This window comes from Microcaecilia unicolor, chromosome 13 (assembly GCF_901765095.1).
Source record: "Microcaecilia unicolor chromosome 13, aMicUni1.1, whole genome shotgun sequence".
In the NCBI taxonomy this organism is placed as follows: Eukaryota; Metazoa; Chordata; class Amphibia; order Gymnophiona; family Siphonopidae; genus Microcaecilia; species Microcaecilia unicolor.
Genome location: NC_044043.1, coordinates 41,722,802 through 41,741,412, shown reverse-complemented (window position 1 = coordinate 41,741,412; position 18,611 = coordinate 41,722,802). Strand labels below are relative to the sequence as shown.

The 18,611-nt window shown below is 43.4% G+C and overlaps 1 protein-coding gene across 4 annotated transcripts in view; it reads right to left on the bottom strand.

The window, feature by feature from the left end:
* Positions 1-18,611, bottom strand: part of AKAP1 (A-kinase anchoring protein 1) — a 163,383-nt gene that overhangs the window by 130,826 nt on the left and 13,946 nt on the right. For 3 of the 4 annotated variants that reach the window (XM_030222232.1, XM_030222231.1, XM_030222233.1), the window contains exon 2: positions 4,757-7,041. In XM_030222232.1, the coding sequence (XP_030078092.1) occupies positions 4,757-7,016 (2,260 nt within the window). In that variant the 5' untranslated portion in view covers positions 7,017-7,041. The remainder of the gene's footprint in view (positions 1-4,756; positions 7,042-18,611) is intronic. The other variant, XM_030222234.1, reaches the window with a different exon arrangement.

Genomic DNA, 18,611 nt, shown 5'->3' with positions numbered 1-18,611 from the left:
TGACTGTCATGTTGGTGATCCTTTTCCTTTCAGTAGTGGCCTCAATGTATGAGCAGACCGCCATATCACAGCTGTGCAAATTACCTCCATGAAGGCTTATCTCAAGTGGACTATCGACACTGCCATAGCACTAACATTATGAGCCATGACAAACCTCAGGAGTCAAACCTGCCAGGGCATAAGCAAAGGGAATATAGTCTGCTAGTCAATTAGTCTGTTTTGATGGCAGCCCCTACCCCTATTTGAGTCAAAAGGAAAAAGCATTGGGTGCACTTACTAAAGACTTTTAGTAGCTCCAAATAGAGGACCAAAGGATTTGCAAATCAATATGTGCTGTGCACTTTCATCGTTGTGGGCAACAGGTCTGAGAAAAAAAAATATTGCCAAGACAACAGAGTGATTAACATGGAAATTTCTCTTTAAAAGAAACAGAGGATGTGTGCGCCAAATCACACAGTTAAAGAATTTAATATAAGGTGGATCAGTTACTAGAGATGGCAGCTTATTCTCTCTGCACATTGAAATTACCGCTGCCAAGAATAAGACCTTCCAGATCATGCACTTCAGTCCACATGTATCCAGCAGCTTAAAGGGAACTTTCATCAGCTGGTTAATACGCTGAACTCCCATGGGCTTCTACAGAAGCAAGATCCACATGAACCGAACAACTAAACACTAAATAGAGATGGGTTATCCTCCTAAATGTTGGTGATAAGCACTATGTGTAACCCAAAAGAACTGGTTTATACACATGACAAATGTAAAAGGTATTTAAAGTAGTTTTTGAGTAGAACAGGGACAAGGAGGTCTAGGGCTCTTCTGCAAGACTTTCAGTGGAATCTCCTCTAGAAGCCTGCAAAACCTGACAGAATTTCAGGCAAGTTCGAAGAAGTTATCATTACCTTTGCAACATCCAAGCTATGAGGGCTATTGACTCAATGTTGGTGTGAAACAGTGTCCCTTGAGATTGTATGATCAGTAATAGGAGTTTCCCAAAGGAAGCCACACTTGCCTCAGCCCATGTAGGGTAATGAGAATCAAGGTTCCTCTGTTCTGTCCAAGTTTTAGGAGAGATCTCGCTATGAGGGGTATTGGGCAAACGTGTGTATAGAAGACCCTCCCACCAATCTAGAAGGCAGCATCTGAAGCTAGTCTGCCAAGTCCTTATCCAGGAACCAAGAAGGCTCCTTGGTTCTGTTCCTGGACAAGGACTTGGCAGACTAGCTTCAGATGCTGTCTTCTAGATTCAGATGAAAGTCTAAAGAGGGGAGGGGGTGAAAATACCTATCAAGAGTGTCTCTCTCAAAATATAATTTGAGTCACATTCTCATCCATGTGTACGGTCCATTGAGCTTGTCTTGAGACATGCCAAAGGCATTACATATACTGTTGAGGCCATATCACCCAACATTCTCAACCTGTTCTATAATGATGTCTGCTAACATTTAGATTTCTACCATTATATACCTAGACTGGTGATCCTTTGTTGTGACAGAAAAGCTTTTGCTCAAGCTGTGTCTAGCAGAGCTCCAATAAATTCCAATTGAGCAACAGGCTCGGCTGGGGGTAGTTTATAATAAAACCTAGTAATCCAGCACTTGGATGGTTGCGTGCACTAATCTTTCTGCCTCTTCAAGATGTGCTCTTTACCAACCAATCATCCAAATAGGGAAACAAGTGCTCATCCAATCTTTGAGGGCATGCTGCTACAACTTCAAGTCATTTTGTAAATACTCAAGATGCTGATGCGAGGCCATAAGGCAGTATGCAATACTAGCAATGGTGTTTTGCTTACGATGAAACCGAGATGCATAGTGTCCTTTCAGTCTCCTAAGCATAACCATTCTCCCTTTTGGAAAAAGGGTATCAGCAGTACTTTCTGTGGTCAGAACTCCATTATTATGGCCACAGAAAAAAGGCAACTCCCAAAGGCTCATCTTTTCACCCATGCTACCTCTCCAGGCCTATTACAGCATCACAGCCAATGTCATCCCCTGCAGATCTCATTATAGCACTGGATCATTAGGAGGCATAGGCTGATGTGCTCTATGTGGGCTGGGAAAAAACAAACTCCACTCCAAATGCAGCTTCTGCAACCCCATTTGGGGGTTACAACCCAGTTTGGGAAGCCTTAGTATTAGAGTACTAGGGAAAATATTTTTCTTACTAAAATCATGGTAGGGCCCTTAGATCTAGATGATTTTATTCATTAGCTGGAAATACTTTGAGTAAAATCCCTTCCTTCCTTACCCTGGTGGAACGGGTCAACCATATTTGCGCTGAGGAGAAATGAGCTTCTTTAAGTATTTCCTGATGCCAACAGTTTGACCATAATACTCTTAGTAGGTAATCTGTTGATGTTTTGAATCAATACAGATATTATCCTTGACCAACAATCCTCAGAACCCTCCGATTAGAAATTAGAAGGGGCCAGTGGTTTGGCAAATGCCATAGCCTCCCTCCTATCAGTAGAATGTCTGACATGGATACTGGGACGCTACCTATACTCTCATGGATGCAGTCATAACCTCATCTTGGTTTTGGCTGTAGCAATGGTTGAGTCTTCTTGGCCCTTCTGTCTGGGTCAAGGGCAAGAGCCCTGTATTGAAAGTGGGAGGAAAGTAGGATACCTATGTCTTCAAGAGTAATAGGATCTCTTTTGGTATCTCCTAAAAAGAATGTTTTTAAGAGTTACTGTGTTGCCTCATTAGGGTAGGAGCTTCCTGCACATTAGCACTAAAGAGCCTTTCTAAATGACACAGCATGTCAGTGAGCTTTTCTTACACAATAAGCCTGAGGATTTGAAGCCTGTATCCAGGTGAGTCTCAGGGTGTCAATATCTATAGCAGAAGCTCTCGCTGTTATATTGAAAATATCATAGGTCACTCCAGCCATGTATTTTCCACACTCCTTCCTCCCCTCCCCCCACTAGTGAATGGAGGAGTTAGGTCTTCTTCCCATGGGAAAGTGTCTTCAAACTCCCAGTGTTTCAAGTATATGCACATTAAGAACCAAAACCTATGCATTAAAGTGAGCAAAGCATCCTGAAAAACCTTTTTCCAAAAGACTCCCATGTCCAAGCTTCTCTCATGAGAGCATCAAGGAACGAGTCTTGGAAGTTTTAACCCTTTTGAGAGCAGATTAGAGCACCACTGTGAAAGAGCTGCTGCTTGAATCCGAGAGCCTTTTCACCTCAATAGGTCAACCTTACGTATTAGAGAGAGTTTCCTACATTTTCATCTTTAAATCCTTCAGGATTCTGTGAATAAGCACTATCACAGCATCCTTCGTAGGGGTTGAGAAATTGGAAGATGCCCAATGTTTCTGCCCTAGGTTTCCACTCCCTAAGTGGAATGACTTCAACCACTCCCCTCACAAGATCAAAATACTCCAAGAGGAGAAGTCAGACTCTGCCTGTTCAATCCACCGACACTGAAGTCAAGCCTTGGGCACAGGCATAGAAATATAAAGTATCTCCAATGATGCAGTGAAGCTTCCTCCTCAACCCACTGGAGACACAGCTGTGTGGCAGAAATCAAACCTGAGATCCTTCCAGGTTTCAGTGCTGATGCCTCTGCTACAGGTAGTACATGAATCTTGAAGACCAGCTGGACGTTCATCTGCATTGACATCAATATTGTTGAAGCCACAGTATCGTACTGAGCAAAACTATGTTCCATCTGCTCATTGAATCCCCTTAGATGCTCAAAGGTTGCTATTGACAAAGGCAAAGGGAAGGCAATAGGAGTGACCATGTTCTCCCTGTGTCCCCTGAGGATTATCAGAACTAAGTCTTGGGACTGAAGAGATGTGTGGTCCTCACATTGGGGGTTCTTTGAGAACACAAGTAACCTTGGTGCCTCTAGGCTCAACACCATGCTCCAATGGTGTGATGTCCATGTGCTCCAACATTCACTTGCTGTTTGGCATTATGATCCTTCCTCTCATCAGGCAGGGCATGGACGGGAACCAAGTTTCTATGGCTTTTATCAATGCTCGACATCGAGCAAGAATGGTGCACTCTCGATGCCAATGCTTTCCCAGCATGTAATGCAGCCCTGTAACCCATGGAGACTGATGCTTCTTCTCAGCATCAAAAATGTGTTTGTGCTGCACTTCTTGACCACAAAGACCTTTCTTGGACATCTGTGGGCATAATTTACAACAAGAAATCATTGTGAGGCCCCAGGCATTGCAGGCACCAGTTGTCCATAATGGATATTGTGCTACTGCACAGAATGCACTTAAAGCTGCTAGGAGCTTTTTCTGGGACATCTTATCTGGAAAATAGCAGCTGCAAAATCAAATAACTATTTTGCAAAGAAGTATCCCGGATCAAGAGCCTGAGGTCCTCACTTAGGCCTATGCCAGGTGATGCAAAACACAAAGGAAACTAGAAAATAACTGAAAACCCAACTGTAACTTTGATCAAACAAGCATCATATTGAGGTGAGCTCCTGTTGACATCACACCAGCTCTGTGTAAAGATAAAGACTGGGGTGGTTCTGTACGACAGTGGCAAATGTAAAGCAGTGCACATAGTTGAAGTGACTCAAAAGTTTCAAGTACATACTAAGCTGGAAAAAAAACTTTCTTGTGCGGGCTCTGTTGATGACATCTGTAAGGGCTTGTACCTGCTTGCCCTTGGAGAATACAATATGCAGTGAGAATTGGCAGAATCACACAGTCTGAATTTTTTTTTTTTTTTAGGTAAAAAGTTAATTTTCAGGGAAGCTGTGCCAAATATATTCCATACCTCCTGAATGATCTGCTTCTGTCTCTGTTGACCAGTGGCCATCATTTCTCAGGTCTGGAGAACTTTCTTTCTGTATTCCATTGCTATACGATATATTTTTATTTTCTTGTGATCCAGGTGCAAGTGGTTCTTCTGTTGATACTGTATCCTGGTCCATAGAAGTATCACCAATTCTGGATGTGTTCAAAAAATCAAAGTGTTGGTTGGCAGCAATACAAGAAAAGCCTGTGCTTCGTAAAGGGTCTTCTGAACCTATCCCATCTTCAGATGTGCAAACACTACAACCAGAATCCTCTGTTACAATGTTTGTTTCTTCAAATGACTCACCAAGAGAAGGAACAGAGCTGAGGATTTTTTCATGGTGTTCACTCTGTACCAAATTTTTTGGTTTAAGTTCAGCAGGGTCCCTATGAACTGGGCTTGACAAGTTCACATTTTTAAAAAAACTTACAAAGCCCTTGACTTCTGCATGTCTTTCTTCTTCTGAAAAAGTTGGTTTTATTACAATATTTGGTTTAATGTCTGTCTCACTTTCCCTGTTGTATTTCACCAAATTCTGTTCCCATACAAATTTCTGACTAGCTAATAAAGTGCCATTTTCTTGCTCCAATAAGCAATCACGCTCATGTTCCAAGACTTTGACATTGTCAGATATATCGGTAGTAGCACAAGACAATATTTCCTTAGTAGCTGCTAAAATGACCTTAGATATAATATTTATAGCTACTTGTTCAATTTTTTCAGCTTCCTCTTTTACCAAACCCTCATCTTCATTCTTTTCTCTTCCCAAATTACCTACCACACATCTCATTGTCTCACAATATTCACTTGCTTTGCCTTGATGGATCTGAGATTGGGAATTCTTTTTCTCACTATCATTTTCTCTTACATCACATTCCATGTAACTATTAAGTAGCTTCCCAGTTAGTGCTGACTCACTTTCTTCAGCCTCATTGCATTGAACTATTTCTTTTTCAAGAGATGATGTTTGTGCATCTTTTCCCAAAACTAAAATGTCATTTGACTCTTTGAAAGAGAATGCTTTTTTCTCAACAGCAGCCACATGGGCATCTTTTTCTATGGCTACTTCTTTATTATGCTGAATAGTTCTATTCATAGTAGCTGCTTGTGTACCCTCCTCTATTAAAGCAATTGCCTTGATTTTATGAGGTTCAAATGTTTTTTCTCCAACAGAAGTTGTTAAAGTACCTTTCTCTATAGAGATATTTTTACAGAATTCAGTGTGCAGAGTCATAGTTTCATCAGCACTTGTCTGGACATCTTTTTCTACAACTTCATTGAATTCAGGACTGCCTATTATCTTTTCCTCTACAGTCTGTGAACTTTTGTCCATAAACATTTCATTTACTACAGCAGGTTGTTCTACCACCATCTTAGGAGTAGTTGTATGGGTACCAGTCTGCATGGAAGGAAGTTCAATGAACTGAATAGGCCGAACCAGTTGACCACAAGGAAATGTCATTGGGGTAAGAGCTTCTTTCTCTGGCTTAAGGGACACAGCAGGCATATGACCACAAGGAAATGTCATTGGGGTAAGAGCTTCTTTCTCTGGCTTAAGGGACACAGCAGGCATATGACCAAATTCCAAAGACGTTTCTTCTGTACATTTGATAGTCATGGCTTTATTATCCAAGACTTTATTTGCAACCTGTTTTTCTTCACATTTTGTCTTCACCTTACAAGAAGAGCAATTATATTTTTCTTCAGGTTCAATAATTGGGATTAGCACATCAGTCACTTGGATTTCTTGGGAATGAGAGTCAAGTTTTGGTATACTGAAAGAATGAAGTTTTATAATATTAGTTACTAGTGGATAATTAATCTCTTGGCTAGTGGTAGAGGTTTCATGAACAGTTTCTTGATATTTATCATTGGGTTCATGTATGTGGGTTTCAATGCTCTCTGTTGGGCTAGAAAAGTTTGTGACCAAAGAACTTAACGGTTGCTGGATTTCAGATGGCAGTATTACTTCCACAGTTGACTTTGTGCACAAATCATCATTCTCCTGGCATTTTTCTTGATCTCTGTATACAGGCTGAACCTTCATACAATTTAAATCTTCTGCAGCTAGAGGCTCAGTTTTGGTTGTTTCTATTTGCCGATTGCATACATTAGCTGGTGCTTGTCCATCATTACTGATTATCTGCTGTTTTTTACGAGAAAAGAACCACCACCAACCAATAAGCGCAAGCACTCCAGGTAAAGTGTAGGGAAAGAATGTACGGAACCGGAAAGCCATTGTAAAAGTTCTTCAGCAATTAGATCTGAAAAGAAAAAACAAAATTGAGCTTTACAATCTTATAAGCAAAGGAGGCAAGTAAAACGCAAAAGTGAGCTCTCACTATTCTACATTTATGTGTATTTTATGGGGAAAATATCAGATGTTCATACCAGAAAGACAAAATCTGGGTAGTAAAGAAATAAATCAAATATTTTAATTTTGGTTTCTAAAATCTGTAAAATGATCACAGCATAAAGCAGTACTTCAATACTGGCCAATTTCTGTCAAATCTTTGAATGCTTATTTGAACTAGGCTTTATTTCTTAACCCTAAGTCTTAAACTTGAATATTTTAAAATTAAAATGCAGTATTAGTAGCCTGCTTCCCAATATAACACTGGATAGCACAAGTCTTTTAAAAAAGTGATTTTTTTAAAAACTTATTTCTGTTTTGTTACTAGGAGCTCATTTAACCAGGGCTGCATTTTGATTAACCTTCCACTGCCTCAGGTACAAAATAAGTACCTGTATACAAGACTGCGTTAATTTTTTAATCCAGTGGAACTGTATAACAAAAAGGCAGCTGAGGAAATTGCCAAATCACTTTGCTGCGCACCTGAAGCTAAGTATTATTTTACTTGCATTAAGTGTGACTATTGCTTTGCTTTTTTTGACATTGATCATTTGGTAGATATTATTAAGGATAATTAAAGTTTTGTATATTGTTTAATCTACTAAAGATCTTCTGGGGAGGTTTTTCTAGACCACTGATTGTTAACCAATCACATTAAAAAGTGGCTGTATGTCGAGAGTCTAAATATTGTTGATCCTGATCGTTATGAGGTCTTTTCCTCATTTTTGAAAAATTTGAGATGCCTGTATTTCCACATAAGATACACCATTATTCCTTTTAGATAAACTATTTTTTTGTATGGCATAATTGATCCCCTTTTTTCTTTGTTGTTTCTCTAAAACAAAACAAGTTGGCTTGAGGCCTAATTATAAGTTAGGACACAGTCACATATGCATATCCTCTAGTTCAATCACTCAAAGAATGTATACAAGATCAGACAAAAATTTGTGATCCTCATAGTCCCAAACTGTCCATGGCAAATCTGGTTACCTTCTGTCAAACCATCAAAGGAAACAGTGAGGCTCACCATATTTACTACTCTAACTGTGCAGCAGAAGAGAAGAAAACAGTCACTTCCCTAAGCTACTATTATGTATGTTTTTTTGTTCTCCGCTGAGGATTGTAGAACTAGTGGATTATACATTTATTTTGAATAAAACATCTAAGTTTTGTTTACTCTCCCTCTCTTCAGCAATACAAAAAGATATTTATTTAAATCAAGAATACTTAACCCAAAGAAGCCTTATCCGGAAAATCCTATGCTTTCATAGTTAATGTTTCTCCTTTGATACTAGGGTGGCGATTCCTTTTAGCTTCCACTGAAGATCAATGCAGCTGCAGGCAAAAAGCAAAACTGCTCATCTATAAATGGGATTCTCTGTGGACAGGAGTGCTGACATCATTGGCACTGCCCTGACCCAGGCTCTCCACTTTATTTTGCCCAGGAGAGCTCTTTGAGCCCTTTTGAGTATATGTGTGCTCCAGTCCCATTACTTATTTTTAAAATGTATACCCAGCTTAGTACAAGCAGCTTGCAAAGGAAATATATATAAAATTATCCATTCACAAACAAAAAAATTAAAACTATATTAATTAAAAAAAAAAAAAAAAAGCTGCTCAACTGGCAAGCCTAACAAAAATATTTATGTTTAAACATTTTTAAGAATAAAGCTTAACTGAAGCAACATACAAGAAGCTAACCCTCATTTGTATTAATAGCAACAATATACCCCCTCTTTCCCATCTCCCCGTCTCCAGCCCCCAACCCCCCTCTGTTATAACCTCCCCTAATGACCTCCCACCCCAGCCGACAGGCAACCATCAGAGAGTATTTAGCAAAAGACTGTGATCCTAGGGATGCATGGTGTGCACATAAGGCTCCCAAATCTGGAGAAACTTGTTTCGTCCACTTAGGGGACCCCTGCGCATCTTGGGCCTCCCAATGTGCCAGAAGATGGAACAAATTCCTCCAGTGCCAGAAAGTCGGAGCTTCCTGGGACATTCAGTATTGCATTACTCATTTTCACACTACTAGCGTTATCTTCCCAAGTAAAAATATGGTGCCCTTCTACTGACCTCTAAAGGTGCCTGGTTTATCAAACAATAATCGTTCTACCCTATGAAGCCTAGAGTGTGAGTGAAGCAATGAATCAATTGAAATCAAAACCACTGAACCTCAGTGCCACAGCGCATGTGAGAAAATGTTATATTCCCTAGGGCATTTTGGACAAAGGGGCAACAAACTACCCGCCCGAAACAGCTGGGTTTGAGTGCCATTTGCTAAGTAATATTCTAATAACACTCCCTCAACCAATCACAAGTGGTAAGCGAGGGTATACCTCTAATACTGATGAGAATATCCCGGCCAGCAAGGTCCACCTCTAAATCCCTCACCCAGCGTACCTGAACTACTTCGAAATCTTTTGGCGTCTCTAATTTCATGAAAGCCTTATGTGCCCTGGAAATAGAAATGGGGCACAGAAGACTCCTTCAACTTCTGTGGAATCTGTGAACCCGGGTGATGTAATAGTAAAAGCAGACTATAGGGTGCAAAGTAAGCTTGTTCCAGCTTCTAAGGGGTAAAATGATACTAAGAAAACCCAAATATGGCACAATAAACAGGCCCGATTATAAAGATGCAAATTAGGCAACCCTAAGTCACCCTAACTCCAGTTCCCAACTAACTAATGAAATTTTAGTTTAGTTTTTTTTTTTTTTTTGCAGTCCAGCAAAATCAAGAGAACTACTGATTTATTTTTCTCAAGTCTTTCTCAATAGATGAAGCAGAATCGTTTGGAGAATGTAGAGCCACCAAGGTAATATTACTATTTTTATCGAACTAATTTTCCAAAACATAGAAGAGGCAGATCCCTCCACCCCTCCAAACACCCTTTTAGTGGCTGCCAGCTGTTTGAAGATATTCAAGTAATACATCCATAGCCAGATATACCCCAAGTATTTAAAAAAATTATCTGCCCATCTGATATTTGTTCACCCCCTCAAAAAAATGCAGTAGATTGGTGAGGCAAGACTTCCCTTCACTAAATTCGTGCTGTCTGATCAGCCCATGTTTTTGTATGTGCTCTGTAATTTTATTCTTGATAATAGCCTTTACCATTTTGCCCGGTACCGACGTCAGACTCACCGGTCTATAATTTCCCGGATCTCCTCTGGAACCTTTTTAAAAAAATCAGCGTAACATTGGCTACCCTCCAGTCTTCCGGTACCACACTCGATTTTAGGGATAGATTGCATATTACTAACAGTAGCTCTACAAGTTCATTTTTCAGTTCTATTAATATTCTGGGATGAATACCATCAGGTCCTGCTGATTTACTACTCTTCAGTTTGCAGAACTGACCCATTACATTCTCCAAGTTTACAGAGAATTCGTTTAGTTTCTCCGACTCACCTGCCTCAAATATGCTTTCCGGCACCGGTGTCCCTCCCAAATCGGTGAAGACCAAAGCAAACAATTCATTTAATTTCTCCTCTACGGCTCGGTCTTCTCTGATCGCCCCTTTAACACCATTTTCGTCCAGTGGCCCAACCGATTCTTTAGCCGGCTTCCTGCTTTTAATGTATCTAAAAAAATTTTTACTATGTATTTTCGCTTTTAACGCTTTTTCTCAAAGTCCTTTTTTGCCCTCCTTATCTCTGCTTTGCATTTGGCTTGGCATTCCTTATGTTTTATCTTGTTACCTTCAGTCGGTTCTCTTCTCCACTGTCTGAATGATTGTTTTTTTGTTTGGCCAGCAATAGTCTGGCCAAACAATTCACTAAAATCTTGGCCAACATCTTAACCTCCACGTTTAGATGTGAAATTAGATGATACGATTTAGGAAGGGCCAGGTATTTGCCCGATTTCAGGAGCACTACCACCCATGCTGTGTTCAAAGTGTGGTATAGCCTCTGCTTCCACCATTAAATTAAATACCTTGGCCTACAGAACCCCTATATGACAAAAATATTTAGCAGCATATGTCTTAGTATTGGGAAACATGACAGCAAAAAACAAATTCTCATTATATGGGAAACATCTGCCTTAACACACTTTCTGCCTTAGTCCATACTATGCTTAAGTAACATAGAACGGGTACATGAAGGGGTGGGACAGACAGTATTTTGGGGAAAAATGGGCGTCCATCTTCCGCTTCGAAAATACGGTTTGTACGGACCAAAATGCCATGGATTTAGTCGTTTCCAAGCTGGGCGTTTGTTCTTTTTTTTAGCGATAATGGAAACTAAAAACGCCCAGCTCAAAAACGTCCCAATCCAAGCCATTTGGTTGTGGGAGGGGCCAGGATTTGTAGTACACTCGCCCCCCTTACATGCCAGGACACCAACTGGACACCCTACAGGTCAGTGCGGTGGATTTCAAACAACGCTCCCACATGCATAGGTCCCTTACCACGGGTGCTGAGCCTCCAACCCCCCTCCACCAAAACCCACTACCCACAAATGTACACTACCATAGTTCATAGGGGTGAAGGGGGCACCTACATGTGGGTACAGTGGGTTTAGGAGGCCTCCCATTTACCAGCACAAATGTTACAGGTAGGGGGGGATGGGCCTGGGTCCGCCTGCCTGAAGTGCACTGCGGTACCCACTAAAAGTGCTCCAGGGACCTGCATACATGCAGGCCTCTAGGACTGGTTGCTGCTGTATAATCTTGGCACACCAGTTGACACCTGAAGACTAATGTCTCCGAAAACGTCCTTTATTGGAATAAGCACGTTTACTCACAGTTAACTGCAGATCAGAGACTGTGCCCCACTGGCAAAGAGTCTCCCTGGTACTGAGATTAGCAGTAGGTCAGAGCTGGCAGAATGGTGTACAATGCCCTCTTTCAGCAATATACAAGGTAAGAACTAAGTTCTGTAAAGTGGCTAACACATGAAAGGGATCTAAAAGTGTCTTACAAAAACGGCCACTACCTCATGGACTACCGGAAACAAAACAGGGCACACTCTGATCCAGTAAGCAGAGGGAAAAGCACCATGGGAGTAGAGCCTACCAACTACCAACATCGTGAGCATGTAACACAAGCTAGTGGAATCACAGATTCCAATACCCTACACCCACCACAATGCATTGCTGATGTGACTCTGCAGTGCCCTTAACAGAAAAGGTGTCACACTCACCCGAGACCCGCATCAGAACCAGGGAAAGGCTGTCAGAGAATAGAACACATTCTGCTGTCATGGAGGTGGGTATGGCATTTGAGGCTGGCATACAGGCTGGGAAAAAAGTTTGTAAAGTGGGGTTTTTTGGTTGGGGGGGGGGGTTAGTGATCATTGGGGGAGTCAGGGGAGGTGATCCCCGATTCCCTCCGGTGGTCATCTGGTCAGTTGGGGCACTTTTTTGGGACTTGGACCTGAAAAAAAGGGTCCAAATAAAGCAGACCAAATTCTCGTTAAAAACGCCCTTCTTGTTTCGATTATCAGCTAAAGACGCCCATCTCTCCTCGGCCGATAACCACGTACCAGTCCCGCCTCCGACACGCCCCCATCAACTTTGTTCGTTCCTGCGATGGAGTGCAGTTGAAGACGACCAAAAATCGGCTTTCGATTATACCGATTTGTTCGTCCACGGGAGAAAGACGCCCATCTCCTGATTTGGGTCGAAATATGGGCGTCTTTCTCTTTCGGAAATAAGCTGGAGAGTAACATACGGTAACAACATAGTAGATGATGGCAGAAAAAGACCTGCACGGTCCATCCAGTCTGCCCAACAAGATAAACTCATATATGTGCTACTTTTTGTGTATACCTTACCTTGATTTGTACCTGTCTTTTTCAGGGCCCAGACCGTATAAGTCTGCCCAGCACTATTCCCACCTCCCACCACCAGCTGTGGCACAGACCGTATAAGTATGCCCAGCACTATCCCCACCCCCATCCACCAGCCCCGCCTCTGGCACAGACTGTATAAGTCATATATATATCTCAAGTATAAATCTCAAGAATATATCTATGTCAAGTATACATATATAGATATATAGATATATAGATAGATATCAAGCATATACGTATACTTTATATATATATAGATAGATATCAAGCATATATGTATACTTTATATATATATACTAGCCGTTAAGCCCGTTAAAACGGGCGCGTATTGGAATGTTTTTTTCCCAAGGCCCCCCTCCCGTTGCAGCTGCAAGGCCCCCTGCCATCCTCCTTCCCTGCCAGCTCCAAGGACCCCTCTGTCCCTCCATCCCAGCTCCAAGGCTCCAGTCCTCCCCCCCTTCCCAGCTGCAAGGCCCCCTGCCCGCCCTCCCTCCCAGTTCCAAGGCCCCAGGCCCTCCCCCCCAGCTCCCAAGGCCCCCTTCCCTCCCTCCCAGTTCCAAGGCCCCCTGCTCTCCCTCACAACTGTAAGGGGCCCCCTGCCCACCCGCCCTCCCAGTTCCAAGGCCCCCCCCCCCCCGTGCCTTCTTCCCAGCCAGCTGGAAGGCCCCCTTCAGTCCAGCCCTCCCAGCTCCAAGGCCCCCCCTCCTTCTGAGACCTCCCATGTCCCCCCCCCAAGGTAGCCGCTACCGCCCCCCCACCCCGGAGTCGCCCCCGCCCCCCCCTTCACCCGGCCCGGGCCCTCTCTTCGTTATTCAACTTACAGCAGCAAGCAGCAGCTCCCGTTGGCCTTCCTTCACTGCCTGTGCCTCGCCCTCGTGTGACGTCACGTCGGCGAGGGCGGGGCACAAGCAGGGAAGGAAGGCCGACGGGAGCTGAAGCTGAGCTGCTTGCTGCTGTTTTCGGCGCTGCTGTAAGTTGAATAACGAAGAGAGGGCCCGGGCCGGGTGAAGGGGGGGTGGTGGCGACTCCGGGGGGGGGGGGTGGGGGCGGTAGCGGCAGCGACGTCAGCAGTTCCCTCCCTCCACTTCCGCGCAGTTTCCCTCTCTGTCCCGCCCCCCTCCCCTCGTCATCACGTCTTGACGCGGGGGCGGGACAGAGAGGGAAGTCTCTACTGCGCATTTGCAAGTGAGTACGGTCACTTGCCTTTTATATGTTGATAGATATACAGATATCTATCTATATATATAGATAGATATATATACATACATAGATACATAGATAGATAGATAGATAGATAGATAGATATGGGAAAATTAGGTTCTTACCTTGGTAATTTTCTTTCCTTTAGTCAAAGCAGATGAAGCCATTATGTATGGGTTGTGTCCATCAACCAGCAGGGGGAGATACTCAACTTTTCACAGTGCCTCATGGCCAGCCAGCTCCACTGCCTCTTCAGTATTTGAAGCTTCCAAAGCAGTATGGCAAACCGCAATGGGAATAACATGAACTTTCCTCACAGCGAACGATGGCCCCTTAACAAGGGCATGAACTCAAAAGGAGGGAATGTACACATCCTCCTGGAGGGAATAAACTCGTCCTCTTTATTGTATAACTGGAGGGGATACACGCAACCTCCTGGAGGGAATAAACTCATCCTCCAAAACAAACTGGAGGGAATGGACTCATCCTCCTATAAGTGAACATGAATCCTGAAGACTGTTTTCCAACTTTCTCCCAAGGAAGGAACTTCAGGAAACAAGAAAGGAACCTGAAACAGATTCACAGCATACAATCATACAGGGAGGGCTCATGGCTTCATCTGCTATGACTAAAGGAAAGAAAATTACCAAGGTAAGAACCTAATTTTCCCTTCCTTGTCATCAAGCAGATGAAGCCATTACGTATGGGATGTAACAAAGCAATCCCTATATAGGGTGGGAACAGGTCACACCACGCGCTAGCACTTGTGCTCCAAAATGCGCATCCCTCCTAGCAGCCACATCCAGCCTGTAATGTCGGGCAAAAGAGAGCTTAGAAGCCCATGTTGCTGCACTGCATATCTCTTGACGAGAGCGTGCTCCAGTTTCAGCCCAAGAGGAAGAAATCGCTCTGGTAGAATGCGCCTTAAAGGCTACAGGCGGAGACCGGCTGGCAAGCAGATAAGCTAAAAAGATAGTTTCTTTGAGCCAGCGGGCAATAGTGGCTTCAGACGCTGGAGACCCTCTGCAAGGACCTGATAGCAAAACAAACAGATGATCATAGATCCTGAAAGAGATAGTAACTCGCAGATACTGCAGCAGAGTCCTGCGCACATCCAACAGGTGCAACTGCCCAAAAGATTCTGGAAACTCCTCCTTATCAAAGGAGGGCAAGAAAATAGGCTGGCTTAGGTGAAACACTGAAACCACCTTAGGCATGAAGGAAGGCACAGTCCGAACCATGACCCCGGACTCTGAGAATTGCAGAAATGGGTCTCTACAGGATAGCGCCTGGAGCTCTGACACCCGTCTCGCCGAAGTAATGGTCACAAGAAAAATGGCCTTTAGTGTCAAATCTTTCTCCGATGCTCGCTGAAGCAGCTCAAAAGGAGAATCCTGCAGGGCCTTCAAAACTAGCCCCAGGTCCCAAGCTGGACAGGGTGCTCGCACGGAAGGCCGGAGCCGAAGCACCCCACTAAGAAACCGTGCCACATCTGGAGGAGCAGCTAAAGACACACCTTCAACCTTACCACGAAGGGAGGCCAACGCTGCCACTTGCACCCGCAGGAAATTATAGGCCAAGCCTATTTGTACACCATCCTGCAAAAAATCCAGAATCGGCGAGACAGGAGCCCGCATGGGTGTGATCGCTTTAGAAGCACACCAAGACTCAAACTGGCACCAAATCCTGGCATAAGCCACGGAAGTGGAATGCTTGCGGGCCTGCAGGAGAGTGGAAATGACTGTGTTTGAATAGCCTTTGTCCCTCAATTGCGCTCTCTCAATCGCCATGCCATAAGACCAAAGCGGCAGGCGTCCTCCATGGCTACCGGGCCCTGTGACAACAGGTTCGGTACCAGAGGTAAAGGAAGGGGAGCCTCCACTAGCATCTGTCGGAGGTCCGCATACCAAGGCCTCCTGGGCCAATCCGGGGCGATGAGGACCACTTCTCCTGGGTGCAGCCGAATCCGCAGGAGCACGCGCCCTATCAAGGGCCATGGAGGGAACACATATAGTAGGTCCGGAGGCAAGGGCTGAGTCAAGGCATCCAACCCTGCCGAGCGAGGATCTCTCCGTCTGCTGAAGAAGCACGGGACTTTGGCATTTGAACTTGTCGCCATAAGATCCATCACGGGCTTGCCCCATTTGGCACATATCTGCAGGAATACTTCGTCTGCTAGTTCCCATTCTGCTGGATCGATCTGATGCCTGCTTAGATAATCGGCTTGCACGTTGCTCCGACCTGCAATGTGAGCTGCCGACAGAAACTGAACATGCAGCTCAGCCCAGTGGCAAATCTGTTCGGCTTGCGCGGCCAGTGCTCTGCACTGAGTGCCGCCTTGTCGATTTATGTAGGCCACTGCTGTCCGACATCACTCGGACAGCCAATCCTTACAGGAGAATTCAAAATGGCGTCCGCTGCCAGCTCTGAGCGGGAAGAATCATCGCTCACCATGCTCGGGCCGGCTCTTACACCTGTACAGCACGATTTACAGAGCCCCGCTGCTGATTTGCGCTTTACATTCTCTGCAGTCATCGCCGAAAACGGCGGGAAAATTCAAAATGGCGGTTTCTCGCCAAAACCCCCCCGATCGCGGGCCCACCCCAGAGGAGTTAGAAAACACTCTTACCTCACTGGACCGAGTATCACAGTTCCGGTCCCATAGAAGAATCAAAGGAAAACCTCTGTTCCATTTTTTTTTTTTTTTTAACGCTGTGAGGAAAGCAGAGGTAATAAGAACTCCGGATGCTCAGATGAGTGGGAAAGGCAGGGAAAGGCGAACCAATGTGCCTGCATCCACTGAGTGGGAAAGGACAGGGAAAAGCAAGCTAATATGTCCACATCCATGGAGGCATGGGTAAGGCAGGGAAAGGGCTAACCTATGTGCCTTCAAAGTGAAGCTGCTATAGCCTCTAACACCCCGGCTAACAACTGGCAAGCCAGGAGCCACCCCCAGGCAGATTTCTGATGAAGCTTGAAGAAGCTGCAGCCACCCTGCTTGGGGAGATACAGAATATTGAAGAGGCAGTGGAGCTGGCTGGCCATGAGGCACTGTGAAAAGTTGAGTGCTATCTCCCCCTGCTGGTTGATGGACACAACCCATATGTAATGGCTTCATCTGCTTGATGACAAGGAATGAGTATATTAAAATTTCCAAGAAAAATGCACAACAAAATAAAAGCAAGCAATATATGGCATGCAGAACTGGGGACAGACATTTTTTGAGTGAGAACACTTTCCCTACTAGATGCTACAGTGCAGAAAATATCAATGAAAATAATTTAAGCTTATTTACAACAGAACTTGTTTAATTAGCACCTATCGTAGCAGCCATGATGGTAAGACTACTGATTACATCGAAATCCCTTCACGCACAGGCCAGTCTTTTTATATGGGTACCACATGGAATGCTTAAATTATTTCAAAAAAGGAAATTTAAGTTAATTTGACATATTATAAAATTATGTATACTTTTAAAAGGCAGAAGCCGAGCTCACAAACTGAAAGCAAACCTCCTTTTTTAAAAATAACACTATGTTTTGCTCAACTAATCTGAGATATGCCAACGAGCTGTAAAGCAAGCAAGACAGGCAGAACATCTACTTAAAAAGATTAATACTGACCAGTTTCCTACTCATCTTCTTGGCAAGCTTTATTTATATTAGGGTCTATGCACAGATGAGTTTTTTTTGCTAGCCAAAATACATTTGGCTACTGTAAGACTTTAAGTGTTTTTTTTATTAGATTTTGTTCATAATAAAATTCTAACAAACAAAAGTTAGTTCTCAGGGCATTTACCTGAAAACATGTGTTAATTAACCTATTAGCTCATATCACTACATGTTGTTTAAAATTAAGTGAAACTGATGCTCAATGGAAAATATAAAATTAAAACATTTTTAGAATAAATGACTATCAAGGTTTAAAAAGACTCACATCTTCAGACTGTGTCCCAGATAATATACTTAAGCAGAGCAGCTCTAGAATCTGGGTTCAATATGCTCCTCTCAACTTCAATTATACAAAAGACAGCCGTCTGCTTTCACCTGAACATCTTCTTATTGATGTCACTCAGAGTAAGCCCTTCCAATGGAAGAACTAAAAACTGTTGCTGAATAAAGGAAACACTGCATAGGCAAACTCGCTACTGTGTGATGAGTGTTACAAATGTATCCATTTAAGTTTTCCATGAGTGGATACTGCTGATAGTGAAAAATCAGCCCCACAGTCTGTCTGTAGTTATGGAAAAATTATGTTCTTACCTAATAATTTTCTTTCCTTTAATCATAACCAGACCAGTCCAGACTAATGGGTTGTGTCCATCTACCAGCGGAAGGAGACAGAAAATAGTTCCAAGTAAACCACCCCTTAAGGGTATCGTGCAGCCTGGAATGTTCAGTATTTTGAATAGACAAGCAATGGTGTTCTGAAGTCTACAAGAAAACACTGTTAATATCAAACAGGCAAGCTCTTGTAGCCAATATGC